Source organism: Styela clava, chromosome 3, assembly GCF_964204865.1.
Source record: "Styela clava chromosome 3, kaStyClav1.hap1.2, whole genome shotgun sequence".
Taxonomy (NCBI): Eukaryota; Metazoa; Chordata; class Ascidiacea; order Stolidobranchia; family Styelidae; genus Styela; species Styela clava.
This window is the reverse complement of record NC_135252.1, coordinates 21,662,370-21,680,126: the sequence shown is the minus strand read 5'-3', so window position 1 is coordinate 21,680,126 and position 17,757 is coordinate 21,662,370. Positions and strand designations below refer to the sequence as shown.

Here is a 17,757-nt window from a genome sequence, read left to right as displayed (position 1 = left end):
TAAAACATCAAAATTTGGTTTCAGTTTGGTTGTGGCAGCATCAGGCAGACCAAATTGAATTATCTAGCGGGCCGAACTATGCCCATGTCTGATCCAGTACATATCGTTCGGGTTCCTCATTTTGGGTCACCCTTGCGTTCTTACCGTTCTACCAGAATCCGTTCTATTTTATTTTAAGATACTACGGCTACATTTGAGCTTAGGCTGTGGTGATTAGTCATTAAAATTAAAATAAATGTCAGATCAGGCATGTTCTGTACTTTTCAATAAAATGCTGTAAATATTTCAAAATAACCCACAAAATAAGAGCATTCATGGGGCATTAAAACACCCTTACTCCAAATAAGACTACAACAAAGTAGCCGCTATTTTTGGCATTTGTTACACCTGAGTACGACTGGTTTATAGAAAGGTTGAACTCCATCATCCTCTTTATCCTCAGACTCCAATGTCTGACATTTCAACCATTAGGTCATTGCACCTATATTCTCCATCACACATTTATTTCCCTTGAGTATTTGATCATAGCCTCATTTTAATCAGCAATATCTTTGATGGTTTCCTGATTGCTTCCTATTGATCTTGTTGTCAATACTTTGGTGCCAATGAGTGTTTACGTCTGATTTATTTATTCATGCATTAGCTTTAAATAGCCGAGCTTTGACTACAGCAATTAATACCTTTGCCGAGATAAATGTCATATGATGTCTTTCGTAACACAAAACTGAGTCTTTTAGAGCTTACCCCATCACCAAGTCTATGCATCTGAAACAAATATTTTGTTAGGCAATCACAAACCCAACATGGTCGAATATAAGGTTGAGAATTCACAGTCTCACAGATATACTAAATCACCTTATAACTATTTCTTCACCCCACATAGTCCAGTATCCGGTCGAAAGGCTGTGGTTTGCCATATGCTTTAAGGCCCTTCTAATGCTTCTATCATCTTTTCTTTTCCGGATATAAATATGGAAATTTCGTTAACTATTCTCATATCTACCCCACATAGTTCAGAGTCATTGTAGCCCTGAAAGGAACAAAATTGAACCCCTATAATCTTAATAATGTCGCCGTAGAATATGCAACAAGACAATTACCACACCAGTCCTTTCGGTAGTCGAGTTGTATCTGGTAAGTTGTCCGTGTAGTCGAGTAGTCTGTTAGCCGACAAGAGGTCGCGATTTGCCAGAATTTTAATCCATTTTACTCAATTCCTTCTCTCTGGATAAATATGAAACTATTCTAACTATTTTTATACTCTACATGTAACCAATCCTTCTCATCAGCTTCCCTCTCTTCGTGAGAAATAAACCTTAATTGCTCGTGATTGAATATATTTTTTTTAATCAGGACATCGAGTCATATGTACTACTTTGTGAACGTCTGGAACACAACTTTGCAAGCAACACAGTGTCAATGACAACAGCGACATTGCCTACTACATTGAACGATACCTCAGATATGTTGAACCGACATCGGTCAACCATGACCAGTTTGCTTGACGACCCAAGAGTTCGTGACCTTCATGATTCGGGTCATCGATTCATTACAGATTTGAACGGCAGTGTTAAGCAAGAAAACCAGTAAGTGGACAGAGTTGAATTCCATTTTTTTTGAATAATTGAAAGCTGCTCTGCTTCGTGTGAATGTACATATTGTGTGGTTGATTGACCAGCACACTTATTTCTTATCATCCCAACTTTATTGGAGGTTGTGTTCTTTCTATGAAATTGTTCTTTAAATTTCATCTTTTTATTTGTATGGCGCAGAGGGGGCCCGTGTCCCATTATCGAGGCCACAGAGCAGTTGGAGCGGGGAAGCACAATGCTAAGCATACAACTAATTTTACTTATTCTTTCACAAGTAAACCTCCCGTTCTTCCTAGTTCATCACTACCTCCTCACAGGGGTTTTCTCTTTGTTACAAGTTTTTGAACACAATGGGATTTGGCGTCTATTAATCTAAAAAACACTATGAAATACCAGTGGTATAATAGACAGGTGGCCATGAGTGCTAAAAGCTTTCTGAAGGGGTCACAAGCCGTACCACTTCTGTATCGGATAGTAATTTCATATTTGCCCATGGGAGGGAAAATTCATGAGCCATGGTCCAACTGTCTGACTAATAGTTTTTTATTTCCTTATGCATGAATCTGTTGGGTGAGGGAGTCATAATGAAAATAGCAATAGCAGTACAGCAGTTTAAATTGCTGAAGATCATATCTATATCTCGACCGACCCACAGAATTTCACCTGTGTGGAATAACAGGCCTAAGAACACAAGACAGATGTCCAATCTCACAACCTTTGTCTACGTGTTTGCTTCCGAATTTATCAGCATTAGGAGAGTAGAGTTTTATATTTCGTTTATTTTGGGAGATAGGAAAACTTGTGAGCCGACATGACATGATCATATGGCGAATTGAGGCCCCTCGTCTTGTTTTCGGTTCATGTTGAGTATAAAATAGTTAACCAGTTATTTGTGCCAGAGGCACAGGATGATTATCATTAGATTTTTGTAATTAACTTTTGGGAAAGAAAAACTGATAATATTGCTCAAGTATATAAAATAGTTTATTTCGACTTCATAATCAGCATGAAAGCCGATTAAATGATTGATAAAAACAAATAAATAAAAACTGATTATGAAATCAGGAAAGCAAACAAAACCTTGGATAAGGTTTAAAACGTACGGAACAAAAATGGAAGGTTTTGCCAAAAGAAGTGGTACGTATTCACTCACCTACACCCAAGCCCCTTACTTGGTTATTAGCCCTGACCGGTTTTGTTAATTAACCTCCTTATTTTTTCCATGCTTGACTTAGGTTCCATTTTATTGATAGAACTGCAATTAGTTTGAACTTATTCGACACAAGCAGTTAAATTTAATTTTAAATACTTGCTCAATGATTACTTTTCTTTATTTAGATCTTATTCTGATCGGATTCACTCCAGTTATGAATCAGTTTGTTCTGCAATCCAGAGATTTGTCCAGGCTGCTGACGAGAGATTGCTTGCTCTTGAGCGACATCTATTGGTCAAACAATTTGAAGAATCCTGTGACAGAGTAAGGGTGTAATTTTTCATGCCATGTTATCGAGTGTTTTCCATATATCGTTGATGCTGTTTCAGTCAGGGATGTCCAAAACGAATCGATATGAGTTATTGTCAACATTCCAAGTTCTTAATCGAGGGAATAATTTAGAACAGTCTAATCAGGAAAGTTGCCTTTTATTTCCATTAAGGAAAATATGAAAATCTTAACAAATCAATCAATTTCATTTTGGTCGCTCTGGCATAACACAAAACAACATAACAATACCAAACAAACAAATCAAATGCAGATTTACCTGTGAATTGGGATAAATTTGAAACGTACAAAAAGTAGGATTCCAATTACCAAAAAGTGAAAGCACATAAAATAAACAAAAAAGATCCGGGCAATACTTTTAGAATCTTCCATTAAAATGTGCATTTATTTCTTATCCATCTATAGATATTGTCATGGGCATCTGATCGTCGTGACGAGCTCCATCAGAAGTTTGGAGAAGTCGCCGATTCATTGAACGATTTGAGAAAACAAAGAGTGGAATTCGATCGTTTTTATTTGGAAGTTGTGGTGAGTTCCTAGTTTATTTGAATTCAGTAATTAGTAATTATTTTCTTTATCATACTGAAAAAACGAAGTATACATACACAAATTAAAGAAGAAATTAAAGAAAAATTGCAGTTTAGGATGAAGGAGACGCCGAAAACGAATTCTGGTTATCCATCGGCGACACCTTTAAATAATATATGTAGTTTAAATGTGTCAACAAGAATAGCGGGATTTCAAGTTTGTATCAGAAGACAAAATTAATTACGTCACAATTGCGCGGTCTGTGGCTAAGACAGTCGATATGTATTTATAAATTATTGATGATCTTCCATATACTCCGTATGCTACATACACTGTGCTAGAGTTTTATTGAATGCAAGCTTATTTTGGCTTCATAATCTCATTTGGGTTCTTGAAAAAGGATAAGAGCATGAATATGGACGTCAGGAAAGCAAACAGAAAGTTTTTAATATTAGTAAGCTTAAAAATTGCAAGCAGAACTTATCACAGTTCAAGGTAGGGCGCTCCAGAAGTGATGTACCACCAATATGGAGGTAACTAATTTTGTTCGCCTACTTTACATCAAGTTGTGTACAGGAACTGAAACCTATGTATACTCACTTGGTTAACACAAACAGTCCCTGAACTCGTAGTAGAACTAAAATAAGTAAAATCAGAACGAGAATATCGGTCAGAGACCGAAGACTTATCGATCGAAAGTTAGGGGATCCCCCAAAACAGCGCTCTTACTCCATAGTGACACCTTGTGTTCCATCACTAATTAATTGATAACTCGCTAATTATACGACATAATTCGCCCAAAATCAATAGGCTTCTGGTCCGAGATAATATGAATGCACATGCAAAATCTGGAGCAGATTCAATCTCGCTTTCGTGAGATATCACATGTATCTAACAGACATACAGACAGACAAATACCTATCAACATACTTACCGATTAAAATCGATAAGTAATAATATTATGGCCTAACCCGAACCTGGTACACACACTGCGTGAGTGCCGTCTAGCTCTTAATTGAAACTAACCCACAATTGGTGTCTGGTATATCTCCAACTAAAGAGTTCGCACTTGAACTTAGCCAGGGTTCATGTCTCGGCCCCATGTTTTATCTATCTTTATTTATGGCCATGAATGTTCCTCGGTCTTAAATTCTATCGTCGCGACGTTTCTCACAACACCACAAATTCAATATGTGTTCACTATATACATATTTAATTGTATTTTTAAAGTATATATACCAATACCACACTATTGGATGGTATTTATATAAAGGGTGTGAAAATTTACTATCCTACAAATATCGAAAAAATTGAAAAGCGTGAAAATTTATTTTTGAAAGGCACTCTAAATAAATTAAATAACAAAAACTTCGATTTGTTCTTGTTTTGAGCTGATACGATATCGACACATTTGTGAAGGTTGGCGTGGCTTTCGAATGGTACCCTTAAATTGAATTTTTGGGGTTTTGACAATGCATAGTTGGAAGATTTCTGACCGATCTCTTGCCCATCTTCTTTACCTAAGACTTACTACACTGGGTAGGCTGGGTAACAATACCGAATTGGAAGACTCCAGCCTTTCCGGGAAATATCAGCCTGTTTACGTATCATTGACTACTTGCACATGGCCTTGTTCGGAACAAAGGCGTATAAACGTCACCGTCACCAAACTGAGCGACACTTTATAATTAGCCATGATTGCAGAAGCGAATATGCATTTTAGAATATCCAGTAAATATCACACTTCAGCTGCGATGTAGGCAATTACAAACGGCAAAAATATAGGGTGTCCATCGTATCTTGAAATTATCAAAAAATGCAAAGGGAATTCATCGATACCCTATATTATTTTTGCCCTCACAGATTTATTAAATGAAGTAAAAATACTTAAAACAATTACTGATTAAAAAAACAACAAACCTGGTTAAGATATATTGAGAATTGACTTCATAACAAAATTGAAATTGTAAAGGGACTTCATGGACACCCTGTGTATTTGCGGATGTTGAACCCAGTGCTTGCTCTTGACTTTCTCAAATGTCAATTTCACCAATATTGAACTTTCCCAGGCGTTTATGGTTTCATAAGTGTCAACCAGGTTCATATTTTGACGAGTTACATTTAAAAATTTCGTAATTTTTGAAGTGTTTAGAATATCAAGTTTCATTTGGCCCTATTAGGTGGACGTTGTTCACGGTTACAGTCAAATTTTGAATTTATGATCGTCTACATATTGTGCTTGGGTTGCATAAGTGTAGGTATATTTCGACTCTTTTATCAGCACAACGGGCGATAAAATACTCAATAAAAAGAAATATGAAATGATCACATAATCAGATGAACAAACTAAGCGGAACTTGGTCACTTAGCAAAAGAATATATTATTGTAATGGTTTCTTATATGTAAAGTTCATATTTTGACGAGGGCATTTTGAGGAATTCCGTCGTTTCTGAATTGTTTAAATTATTAAATTTCACTTGACCCTATATTGTATACGTTGCGGCCAATTACTTTCAAATTCTAGGTCTTGATCACTTCCGTAATTCCATTACCTTATTGTCGTAGGTATAATAAGAGTGAGTATATATCGACTCCTTAATTAATCACCATAACGGGCGATCAAAAAAATGATATAAGCCATTTCAAGGTCAAACAAAACCTCAAGTGATGTTGGAAACGTGCAAAAATTAGTAAAAGTGTGTTGCCAAAAGAATTGTTTTTAGGTGTTTTGAATATTAGGACCTTATTTTATAGACTGTGTATAGGGTTGTAATAGATTTTGGGTTTGTGGTCGGCTGCATATTGTTCTCTGGTTTGAAACGTACTAAACTTTAATTAAAACGTGTTACAAAAAGAAGTCTTACATGTTTGCTTATCATTAATATATGTTGAAAATATCGCTTTATCACGCAACCACAAACAAAAATCCCTTCCTCCGCCATTCAAGTCTTTGCATCAGCGTTCATTACTTGTCCAGTTCGAAGTTAAAGTGTGAAAGTTACTATATTAACTACCGGTAGCTATTTACAAATACAGACTGGACGAGTGCTCATGCGAGATTCACTATCCGGTCTCTCTTATCTAGACGGGATTAAAAATAACGATGCCACCAAGTTCTTCCGCCGGAAGAATACTGTAATCATGCAAACATACTCAAGTGCACGTGTAAATGAGACCATTACAGAATTACGACACCGCTCGAACTATCAAGACAGTAATTATTAAGTATTAAATAAGTAAGTATTAAAACCGCTAATTCTGTCACCACTGATGGTTCATTTTCATAAAATACATCCTCAAAGCAAAAATTATCGATTATTATATTACCAAATACAATTATCGGCTGAACCTGCGAAGTCTGTAACGGTAATGTTCCTTTTTATAGCTAGTTATGTATTCGACCCTTTTAGATCATTAGCCCCGTATTTCCAAATTTGGTAAGATGACGTTTTCCTGCCGCGTGATTATTTTGAAAGCAGAAGTTGCGCTTTCCGGCATATACATTTTAGTATAACATGTATCCTTTCGTGGTAAGAACCCTTTTAGAATTATTTAGTAGTTTAAAACGGATTATTGGTCATATATATCATCTGACACGCGAGTATAGGGGTGTCTATTTAAATAAAAAGCTGAGAACAGTTAAACGAGACTTTATTTTAAACGAAAATAGTCTTCTTTATGTGTTTTTTATTTTGATTATTTGACCGTCATTTATTTATACCAAGAACAGTTAATTACATTTATTTCTGGAACTTGATAGCCACGTGATTCGCTTTGGCAGTTTTTACTGTTTTATGCCTATTCATTTCTATGATAACGTTTAAATGTATTATATTGTTACATGTATTATATTCGATAAACCGGTAAATCATTCCATAAATCACTCACGAAATCACTTACGAACGATATATGCTTGGTATTTTACTATATTAAAATTAAAATATTTTGCTAATATATTCGTTTAACTTTATTCCCTTCTGAAAGCAACGAAGATTGAGGAGGCGATCAATAAACTGTTTAAATTTATTTATTGAGTTTCTAAATATAGTTTTGTTATCGGGTATTATTAATAGAGCTAGTATCAACTGAGTTCCGGTTTATATTTTACATATTAATGCATATCTTTAGACATCGATATCCTGTTTCATTTTACCTCGTGACGTCATGGTCACGTCACGATGACGTTATTCTTGGTCTTTTATATGTAAAAATTATGCATTTTAGCAATTTTCCGCGGAAATGAAAACACAATTACAACGCAAGCTGACACACATTGGACCAAATAATCCTCATTTGTGCATTCATGCGAATGGCACCGCTGCCTCGCCAGGTTTCCGGATTGTGTGCATCGCGTTTGCTGAAGTGTAGAAAGTTTGACAGATTAGAAATGACTGTTTTGTTGAAAGGTTAAAAAATCGCAATGAAATAAAATATGAGGAAGTCTGATTTTAGTCCGACGAAGCGGTACATAAATACAATTGTGTTAGTGCGCAGTAGGACTCTTGAATTACGGTACATAGTATGGTACAGTAGCCTTGCATTATACGGATTCGGATCCACGATAGAGTGGGAGTCTCGCGTAACTTGTACGGATAGTTATAAAGATTGTTTCAAAGTCATTTGTTAGATTTAATGTTAATCGTGGAAGGTGTGTCTATGTTTTAACATACATCAGTTCATTGCTAATTGCTCGCTATTCAAAACTCTATCTCGACCCTCGAGTATATTATTTCGAATGTTTTCGTCTGATGCATCACATTTGCTGAATATGCAAGCTCGCCTGACAAGAAAAAATTGTATTTGCGTTTTGTGTCACTCGGCTTTCATCAGTTCCTAAATTGGAATGAATGTATTGGTGTCTCTCGCAAATGTTTCAGACTTTTTTGAGAATTTAAATGCCTTTATCGCCTTCATCATCCAAATTGCCCGCTATTTTGAAATTCTGTATTGCAAATGCAGCGTTTTCCAATATTCTGAATATAAATAAACTGCAATATACTTTGTGATATATATTTCAGTTAAGTGTGTGTATTTCCAAGGTGTATATCCTGTCTGTCATTATAATCCATAGACGGTCTTTCTGGTCTTAGATCTTATGTTTTCAGTCAAAATAAACTTCTTAATTTTAGACGCGATCCATTTTCAGTAATTGTCGAGAGTGTGATTGATTGATTGTGTTATGTGTGGGTGTAAATGGGGTTGCTCAAAGCGAAAATTCATTTGCGGCAATTTCTGGAGACTGGGAGAAAAACGACTTTTCTGGGAGAAAATGATTTCGAGGCTTAAAGGAATACTTATTCCGATGGGTGTTATATTCTGGATAAGAATAAATATTAGCACTTTTGACAATATGATCTTAGTATGTGGATATATGAAGTTGAGCGGCAAAATTAAGGGATTTGCACATGAGTATATTTAACGAATGTGTGTTGGTCTTGAGAAATTATTATTGTTTCTAGGAAGGAAATACTACTTAAAAACAGGGATGTCCATACATTCGAAAGTCATTATATTGGATATGTCTGTAGTAATTTTTTAAATTACCGTGATAAACTTTTTAATTTAGAAATCAAGAATTTAAAGTACAGGTGGATCGAAACAATTGAAACAAGTAGATTAATTAGGACAAGCAAGTATATCGAAACGTACTATATTTCAACTGGTAACAAACAACACAGATCAACTAATGACTTCTATATTTATGTAGTTTCAGATCAACGTGAAGATATATCTATTTATGTAATTTTGCCCCCAATTCAGGATGTATTCGAAAATATTTTCTCAGATTGTATTTGAAAAAGGTAGAATATTCGGTTTCTGCAAAGACTGCTTACAAATTCCACAATTAGAAATATGTTAGATGCGTTCTAAAATATGCAAGACTGCAAAATTATTCCGTTTGACCATCTTTGCAATCATATCCGGTATTAGTATAATCTAACCGTGTGGTCAAGCCTAATTCTCTCACGACTTTAACCTTATGAGTCTTTTTTACAATATTTAAAGCAGCCAGGTGTATTAAGAATTGTATTTATTGTAAAATTAAATGTTTAATTTGTCGACACAAACAAAGTAAGTTGTAGGTCCACATCTGCTCGTAGACGAGCGATTATTATCTCACAGTGAAATCTAATAAAAGTCCTGAATGGAACAGAGCTTTATCAAACCTACAATTATGATTAAACAAAGAAACCTATCACGAAGAAGTTATTATCTACCCTCAGGCCTCGACATTTTCATATCACAATGGTAGCATTATGACCGAAGATTTATCAAGAGAATGAGTTTGCAGTGAAGTGGACACGTGTTTTCAGTTGTTGTGGAGATTGGAGATAGTTTTAGATATGTGAAGGTCTCGGGTCTAGTATAAGTATGATTAAATTCTATTTAGTTTTTCAAATAGCCACATTCGAATAAGGTATTACCACGTAGTCAACCTAATCTAAGCCAAATAAACAGAATCAAGGGTCTCGAATCAGAAAACTATTGGTGGAAAACTAAATATCGTGGCCATTAAATCTAAATGGTGTCATATTTTGTGGAAAAAAATGATAAATTTTCAAAAAAAGAACAACAATTCGCATTTTCAGAATTATTTAAGGTACATTTGTTCGAATAGCCGTAATTTGGATTCCGGTCTAAGTCGTATGCTCTGGCCGTGTTTCATATACTAAAAGGTACAAACACTCAAATCTAGCTTTATGATACATGGCTTTGTGATATTTTTTTTCAGAATTTCCCCAGTTTCGTTTTGAATATTCATATGCACAGTCTAAAAATAGCATATCCATTTATCCCCACCATTAAGTACCCCATTTTTTCATTTTTGGAATTTTAGACAAGCTTGAAAAATATGTTCTTTGATTCGATCCCATATAGTGCACACCAGTCAAAATAGTATCAAGAAAACACTGAAATTATATGCCTTAGCACGCACTCTATTGTCCAGCAAACTTTCGACCTCACGCACTTCATCACGCAATATCGCTGTTTTCTGCTTTCTTATTGGTTAAGTAGCCGTAAGTGATGATTATGACGCCACAACAAGATCGTCGATGAAAATGAGATTTCACGCGAATGCACTGGCGCTTCATCACAAGGAATATCAAAAGTCAAGTCGTTCATTTTCCATAAATTTAAATAAATTGAGTTTATATAATTCGGATTCACACATTTCCCTAAGACGTTATGTGAACTGAAAACCGATATGGGCCAGCGATATCAGGTCAGTCCAATATAAATTCTTAGCGTGCGATATTCAGATTTCTGGATGGTCCCCTGCACGAAATTGCATTAATTGAATTTGTTTTTTTGTCACCGACTTTGGGATTTGAGACTGAATTTTATTCCTGATCGGGAACCATTTGCGTCATAAGTATTTTCCAGCATGTATTGACAGTATTAAATTGTTCAAACTTGACCAGGGCTAGAATTTCAGGTCTAAATTCTAAATCTCTCGACGGCGATCGTCGGCATCGGGATGTTTCAGGGATGACGAACTGTTCAGTATGCTTGTCTGACGTACGTTCCAGAAATACATATAACGTCTCCCGAATCACAGAATATGCTGAATATGGCAAATCGTTCGGTTTTGCCAGGGTTTAAGAGTTTGTGACTAGTTATGAAATCTTTGGAGTGATATATAATTATAATTCAGAATATATCGAGAAAGGTAAATTAATAAATCTGACTGCGCTAGAGATTTTGTGACAATATTTCAAATCCCGGGATAGGCTACACTTTGCATCACACAAGTGTCTTTTGAGGTATATATATCAAGAATGACAAATCGAATCCCTTAGCATCATGTGCTATGCCTGACCTCCATTACAGAAATACATTTAGTCTAGTGTTTACGTTTAGGCTAGTCTAGTGTATATATGAAGACTCCCGAATCACATAGAATAATTAATAGGATTGGGATCCTGGGACTAAATTTGAACTTACGCATTCACGGCATTTTATTTCAGAATATAATGAGAATTGCAAATCGTTCGGGGTTTGAGTCCCTTGGCATCACGTGCGATGGCCGGGATCTTGTCTTGTTTACCAGCTGACGTTGTTCAAGTTTTCAACGATTCAGGTCGCTCATTAATTATGGATGCTTTATAATTGACTGACTTAACGTGCGTCATCATAAATTCAGAGATGATTATAAACCTGAAGCCGCCCTTGAAGCCACACAACGCGCTTTTTTATTAGAAAGGCCTGTTGTGTTGGATTCAATTGATATTTAATTGGCACGCTCCTAGCGCTGTAGCATATATTCTGCCTGTGTGAGTCGCGTTTAAGCAGGTTTTATTGCGCTTTGGATTTGATTGTAATTTAATTATTCTTGCTTTAGAAGTTTAATGAATTAATTAGACTTCAAACTGCAATGCTTGGCTGCTTAAATCTTCGTCTTATGATTTGCTTCGAATAACTGGGCGAGTGCCGAGTGTCTTCGCCAATGTAGTAAGTTATTTTTCATTTAGGTATTCAGAACCAATGCAGTGCACAGCAAGGCGAATACAGCAATTTCTAACGGATTACTTAATCCCTGCAGTTCTGGGCCAGGATTGATATAGAAAGTATCATATTCAGAAAGACTAGCGATAGCCGTACTCAGCTCATATCTGTTGCTAGTAGTCGTGTTGAGTTTTTAACTAAGTCTCGTTTGGATAGATCGTTCGACTTTCGTTTGTGTCGGGGCTGATGGAACTCAGAATTGAATTCTATGTCCTTCACATCACCCAAGATGTAATATATAAGGTAGGCGATGCCGAACATTTTGGATGCCGTGGAACATTTAGGTATTTACAATAGTAGTAGCACCTTTCTTGTCAGTGGACGGACACTCCATAATATAATATAACGAATAACTAAAACAAGGAATCGTTTCATAACTCAAATAAAACCAAGATATATGGTACATACGTACTAAAATTCCAGAGTTGGAGGTCCATGTATTTGTACTATAGAAAGCATATAGGATAATATACAGCATAGCTTTATGGAGAAGTTTATAACGGCAGCGAAAAACTGATTATTTACGACAATGACGCAGTTCTCCTTTATCATGTTCATAAAATTGAAAAAATTTTATTGAGATTTTTTGGTTCGGCTATGATCAGGTATATGCCATGTTAGGAAAGCAAAAATACAAATTACTTACAAAAGATTGACTATTTCCGAGAAAAAGGCATGTAAATCCAAAGGAGTTGAGTAACCCACGATTTGTGTACATAAACAAATCATCAAAACAGACTTAAAGGTGCGATTCCTTTGAAGTGACTACTCATTCAGATTGAGTGCTTGTACAAGGGATACAATAGGAGTCGCTTCCTCGAAAAAAGTAGGCTTTTTGTCGGTGCCACGAAGTTGTTTACAAGTTTCCTTCAAAATATTATGGGGACAAAGGAGCGACGGGGTTTAAATCTATTACTTGTTAATAATCTGACCTCATTACCGTTTGTATAGTACATGAGTACTAAAAGAATTTAACTTTAAATATATAATAATATTTTATCTTTTATGGCCATGATTGGCGTTCTTGGCGATCAAAACTCAATTATGTTGAAATTACAAGTCAAATATTTAAGTCTCTTGCTAACCATCTCATTAGGTTTTATGAGCTTCTGAATTAATTCCTGCTTGAATTTACAAGCGCGGTGGGTTCCAGCGTATGATTGTTTTTATAGTGTTGATGAAAGATTTCTAAACAAGTTTTTGTTTGCTTTTCCTAAGTGTGATTAAATAGATAATTGTAAAAAAAATTAGGAAATTAAGAAGATTAGTCAAATTACGTGATATATTTCTTACGAATTTGTCCAGAACCATATTCGAGGTGAATGTGTGAAAACGCCTCGTATAAAAACGTAAGAAGAGGTCTTCCTGTTCCGCTTGTGGTTAGGGTAAGGGTCATTGAGTACGAAATTCAGACGTATTTGATGATCTATAACGTTTGAAAGGGATAAAACAGAATTCAATTTGTGGTTAGGGTCATTCATGTGCGGAAATCTGACTGATTTGATGAATTTATAACAGGGAACTCACAAAATTCCAATGGTGACCATGACTCTTGAAATTACGCAGAAGCAATAAGTACGGAGTACTTAAGTATATTGCACCCTGACTCAAGTCGTATTCTATGTTCTTGAGACAAGTGAGCGCTAATCACCTTATAAGTGCGAATTACCACAATGGATTTTCTAAAAAATAATCGGTGGAATTTAAATAAATACCGGAATGGCAAATAATGTTTTCCATCTTTGGTTTCCGGTTTGGTACGACAGTAAGTTCTACATTAATTAGGAAGTCATAAAATGTTAAATGCTTTGTCTGGTAACTTCATTGTGAAGTAATACATAGGAACCATAGTTACAACTTGCATTTAGGCGATAAATGCCTATATATGTCATATCTCTCTATTGAAAAAGTCATTCAAATATCGATCATTGCGAAATATCTATCCCGATCACTAACTTGATAACCTACCTATTTGCAACAACTATTCATCGCCACTGTGTTAATTTATCAAATAAAATACTCAAATACGGTCATCGTAACCCAAATTTCTAGTGACGAAATATACTCTTCTGTCTTATAACGAGGCAGGTGTCGCTGCTTGATAACCAGTATTGACTATTGGGTATACTGTTTCGCGCCTTTTTCATCCCGTAATACCATTTTTACGTTTGTTTTTTATTTTGTTTGCGAAAAGTGTTTTTACATGATGGTGAAAAAATGTAATACTGACACTGATTATTGGCTTTATGAAGAAGGCTTTTGAATTTGCGTTTGGGACCATATATACATCCATTTTTCCAAGCCGCTGTCTTTATATAAACCTATTCGAAGGAGACTTTCCAATTGGCGATATAAGAACCATATATACGCATTGCCAATATGACAATCCAAATTACTCTCCGCGGATGCGTCGTTCCAATATAGTGATATATTTATCTATATTTCAATCTTGTGAACTAATTTACAACATCCTTTCACTGCCACTATTTTAATTTATTGCACAAAACACATAGATCGTAAAATACTTTAATCAATTTCTAAATGAGTGTGTTGTTTGATTTTGAAGGAGTCCGGTGTTTACTCAGTAACCCAAAGGTATCTTAGAAATCCAGGTTTTGTTTACCAGTGATTCACGTTCCGGCAATAAAGCGGGCAATCAGGGGATCGCGATTCAATGAGAAAATATCTACCGGTAATTTCATTGCCCATTCGATAGATTAGTCTCGCTAGGTTTTATACCTTTGGGTGGCCTTGTAAGGATAACTCGTTGCTTCTATTAAGATTATTTGTACGTTTTCTTGCTTTATAAATAAATAGGAATATATTCACCGAATTCTTGCAAAAAAATTATTTGTAATATTAGCTGTTCGGTCTGAATTTGTTATGAAGTTATATTTTGTTTTAACTGAGAAAGGTAAGGCTGTGATCTAACCTCTAAGAAGGCTCACTAATACTCTATTTCGGGAAAGATATTATCTTATTCTCAATTCTCATATGCAGTTAGTTGAAGTATATAAAACGGGGTACGCTTAATTGAGTCCAATTTACCGTCATCTTCCATCTGCTATTTTTATACAGATTATATTGATTGACGTATCAATAGCCAATCAAAAACTTTGTTTTATTGCTGCCCAGTGACCCGTTAAATCGCATATGACGGAACAATGTCCCGTTGTGACCGCTTCATCTCGAATGAGGGAAAGCGTAATAGTTATATCGTGCAGACGAACAAGATGCCTTATGCTGGTATTGGTAGATATTACGAAGCATTTAAATCTTCGCTAAATTAAAATAGATTTGCTTGCTAGGGGTATGGCTTTGTTTTGAACAAATTAATAGTAGTTATTATTAAATAATTACTGGTAAATGATGTTTGTGTTCCTAAATATTTTTAAATTTAGGTTTTTATGAGGTTGAGTAAATTCTTTTTGTAAGAAGAACATTGCTTTGTAGTTTATTAGTAATTAGTTTTGTCCAACTCTCATGAAATTTAGAGAGCATACAAGAACAATAGCAAATAGAAAGATTGGAAGGGCTGGGCGAAGAAGTTAGTGTGCAGCAAGACTCTTAAATCACTTAATAAAATGTGTTTTCCGAATATATTTTAGTTTTATTTCAGTAGCCAGGTTAGTTATTTCATTTGACTTCTATTTGAATTGAACTTCTGTAGCCTCTAGTAGCATATCCAGTTTGTTCCAAAGTCTATATTAGCCTATTATGAAACCGTTTCAGATGTAATTGGAGTTATCGAGTCGCTTTCTCAGTATTTTTGCCGCCCAATGGGATTATAAATGCGTCAATTAGTGGCAAATTAATCACGTTCTGCGATATTAACAAGCAAGCAATTTGATTCTCCGTCGTAATTGTATATTGTCGTGAAGCTAATTGCTATTTTGTATGAGCATATATTGTATATTAAAGCAGTGCTTTTTTTTAATCACGACGCACTCGGCGCGGCCAAAATTTTTGCGACCCCAAGGAATAAAATAATAAAAAAAGTGAAATTCAGTAATATTTAAAAATGAATAATAAAATTGACAATGCCGTTAATTAATGAGACCGATGTGCTTGCAAATTCTTGAACTGAAGATCGAGTCTTGGCTCTATTTCGTTGATGGAGAGGTACATGTTTCAAATCATTCAAATTTGATCGATGTTTTGGTTCAACATAAGTTAGTGTCGAAAGGGAATTTACCGCGACCCATTGAGCCAATTTCGCGTCCCAATCTTCGATCCAAAGAACACCCCCCAGAAATGTGTGCTAAAAGCTGATGCTGTATGTATTTTGTGTGTGGCGCGTGGGACTATACAATGTTCGTAACAAATAGACATGTCGAAACCTGATGTGTCTCGACCCCCAAATTCACGTCAACATCTATATAAATTTCAACATGCAGTAATCGAGCCCGATTCAACAAACGCAAATCCCGTGCGATTGATATTTGATCTCAAACCACCAAATCCTTGGGAATGTCATCCGACGTCACAAATTTGCCTATTTGTAGGCAATAAACGTGCTAATCATCTATGTGTATTCGTTTGTACAAAGTTCTGTTTACAAATGTTTGGTCTTGACAAACAGACATTTGACGTAAATTCACATTCTTGCCTTTGTATAAATCTTATTTTTATCACGATCGGAAACTTGGATCAATCTGCGGTCAAGTGTTTTTTAACTGTCATATTCACCTCGTAAATTCGACAATGGCTATGACATAAATCGAAAACTTTACTATAGTCACGTTGCTAAATATTTTTTCCCCATTGTCCTTTTTGTTAGGGGTCACAATAGAAATATTAGCGACGGAAAAGTTATTTTTGCGTAAAGCAGTTAACCCAGTTAGCGATTGCGCGCGAGACGCTTATTGTTTGAATTGTGACGAAATAATGTTTGAACAGATGAAAAAGAGCGGATCCATTTGTGGGGAGATTTTGCTTCGTCGCGTTATTAAGTTGTTGGTATAAAGCATAAGTGAGCGGAAACATTCGAAGTTTTAAGTGGGTGCTGTACTGCTATTGCCCCACATCTGTATCTCAGATTAGGTGAGGCAATAACCGAACTTATCCAGCGGTTAGTATAAAGTGGTGACTTTTGAAGATTTATATATTGGTACTCTGTAATTGCCTTACTTTTCTTCAAAAATAAACAATATACTATTCTGTCTTTTCCCTCATAACTCTCTAGGATCTTAGGATGAGTTTGGGCGGTGTGCGCATCAAATGAAACCTTTCGGAAAAGATTTGGGAGGGCATACCAGATTAAGCCAAGGGAAGTTACGTTACTACAAGTTTACAACCCACTTTTATTTAATATAAACGAAATCAAAGAGAGCATATCGGACGAAAATATCAGTGACTATGATAGCACAATAATTCTTCTAAGTACCCGCCCTTTTCTCAAACATATCGGTAGTTCTGGACACCTGTTCTTGTCATATCAACCACAAGTATTCTGGTATCTTTGATTGTTTGATTTGCAATATTCTGTGAATACAAATTGGTGATTTGGGTGAAATTGAGACTTGAAAAGACACCGGAATATGCATTTTCTTATTAAGTATTTTGCACCTTAACTGCCGGTATATACTTCTACGAAGACTTATACGAAAGACGGTGCATTAAAGAAG

At 35.5% G+C, this 17,757-nt stretch overlaps 1 protein-coding gene across 1 annotated transcript in view; it reads left to right on the top strand.

Moving 5' to 3' along the window:
• Positions 1-17,757, top strand: part of LOC120341876 (puratrophin-1-like) — a 66,714-nt gene that overhangs the window by 11,341 nt on the left and 37,616 nt on the right. Inside the window, exons 7-9 of the mRNA XM_039410434.2 lie at positions 1,354-1,586; positions 2,931-3,069; positions 3,499-3,621. Coding sequence (XP_039266368.2) covers positions 1,354-1,586; positions 2,931-3,069; positions 3,499-3,621 — 495 coding nt within the window. The remainder of the gene's footprint in view (positions 1-1,353; positions 1,587-2,930; positions 3,070-3,498; positions 3,622-17,757) is intronic.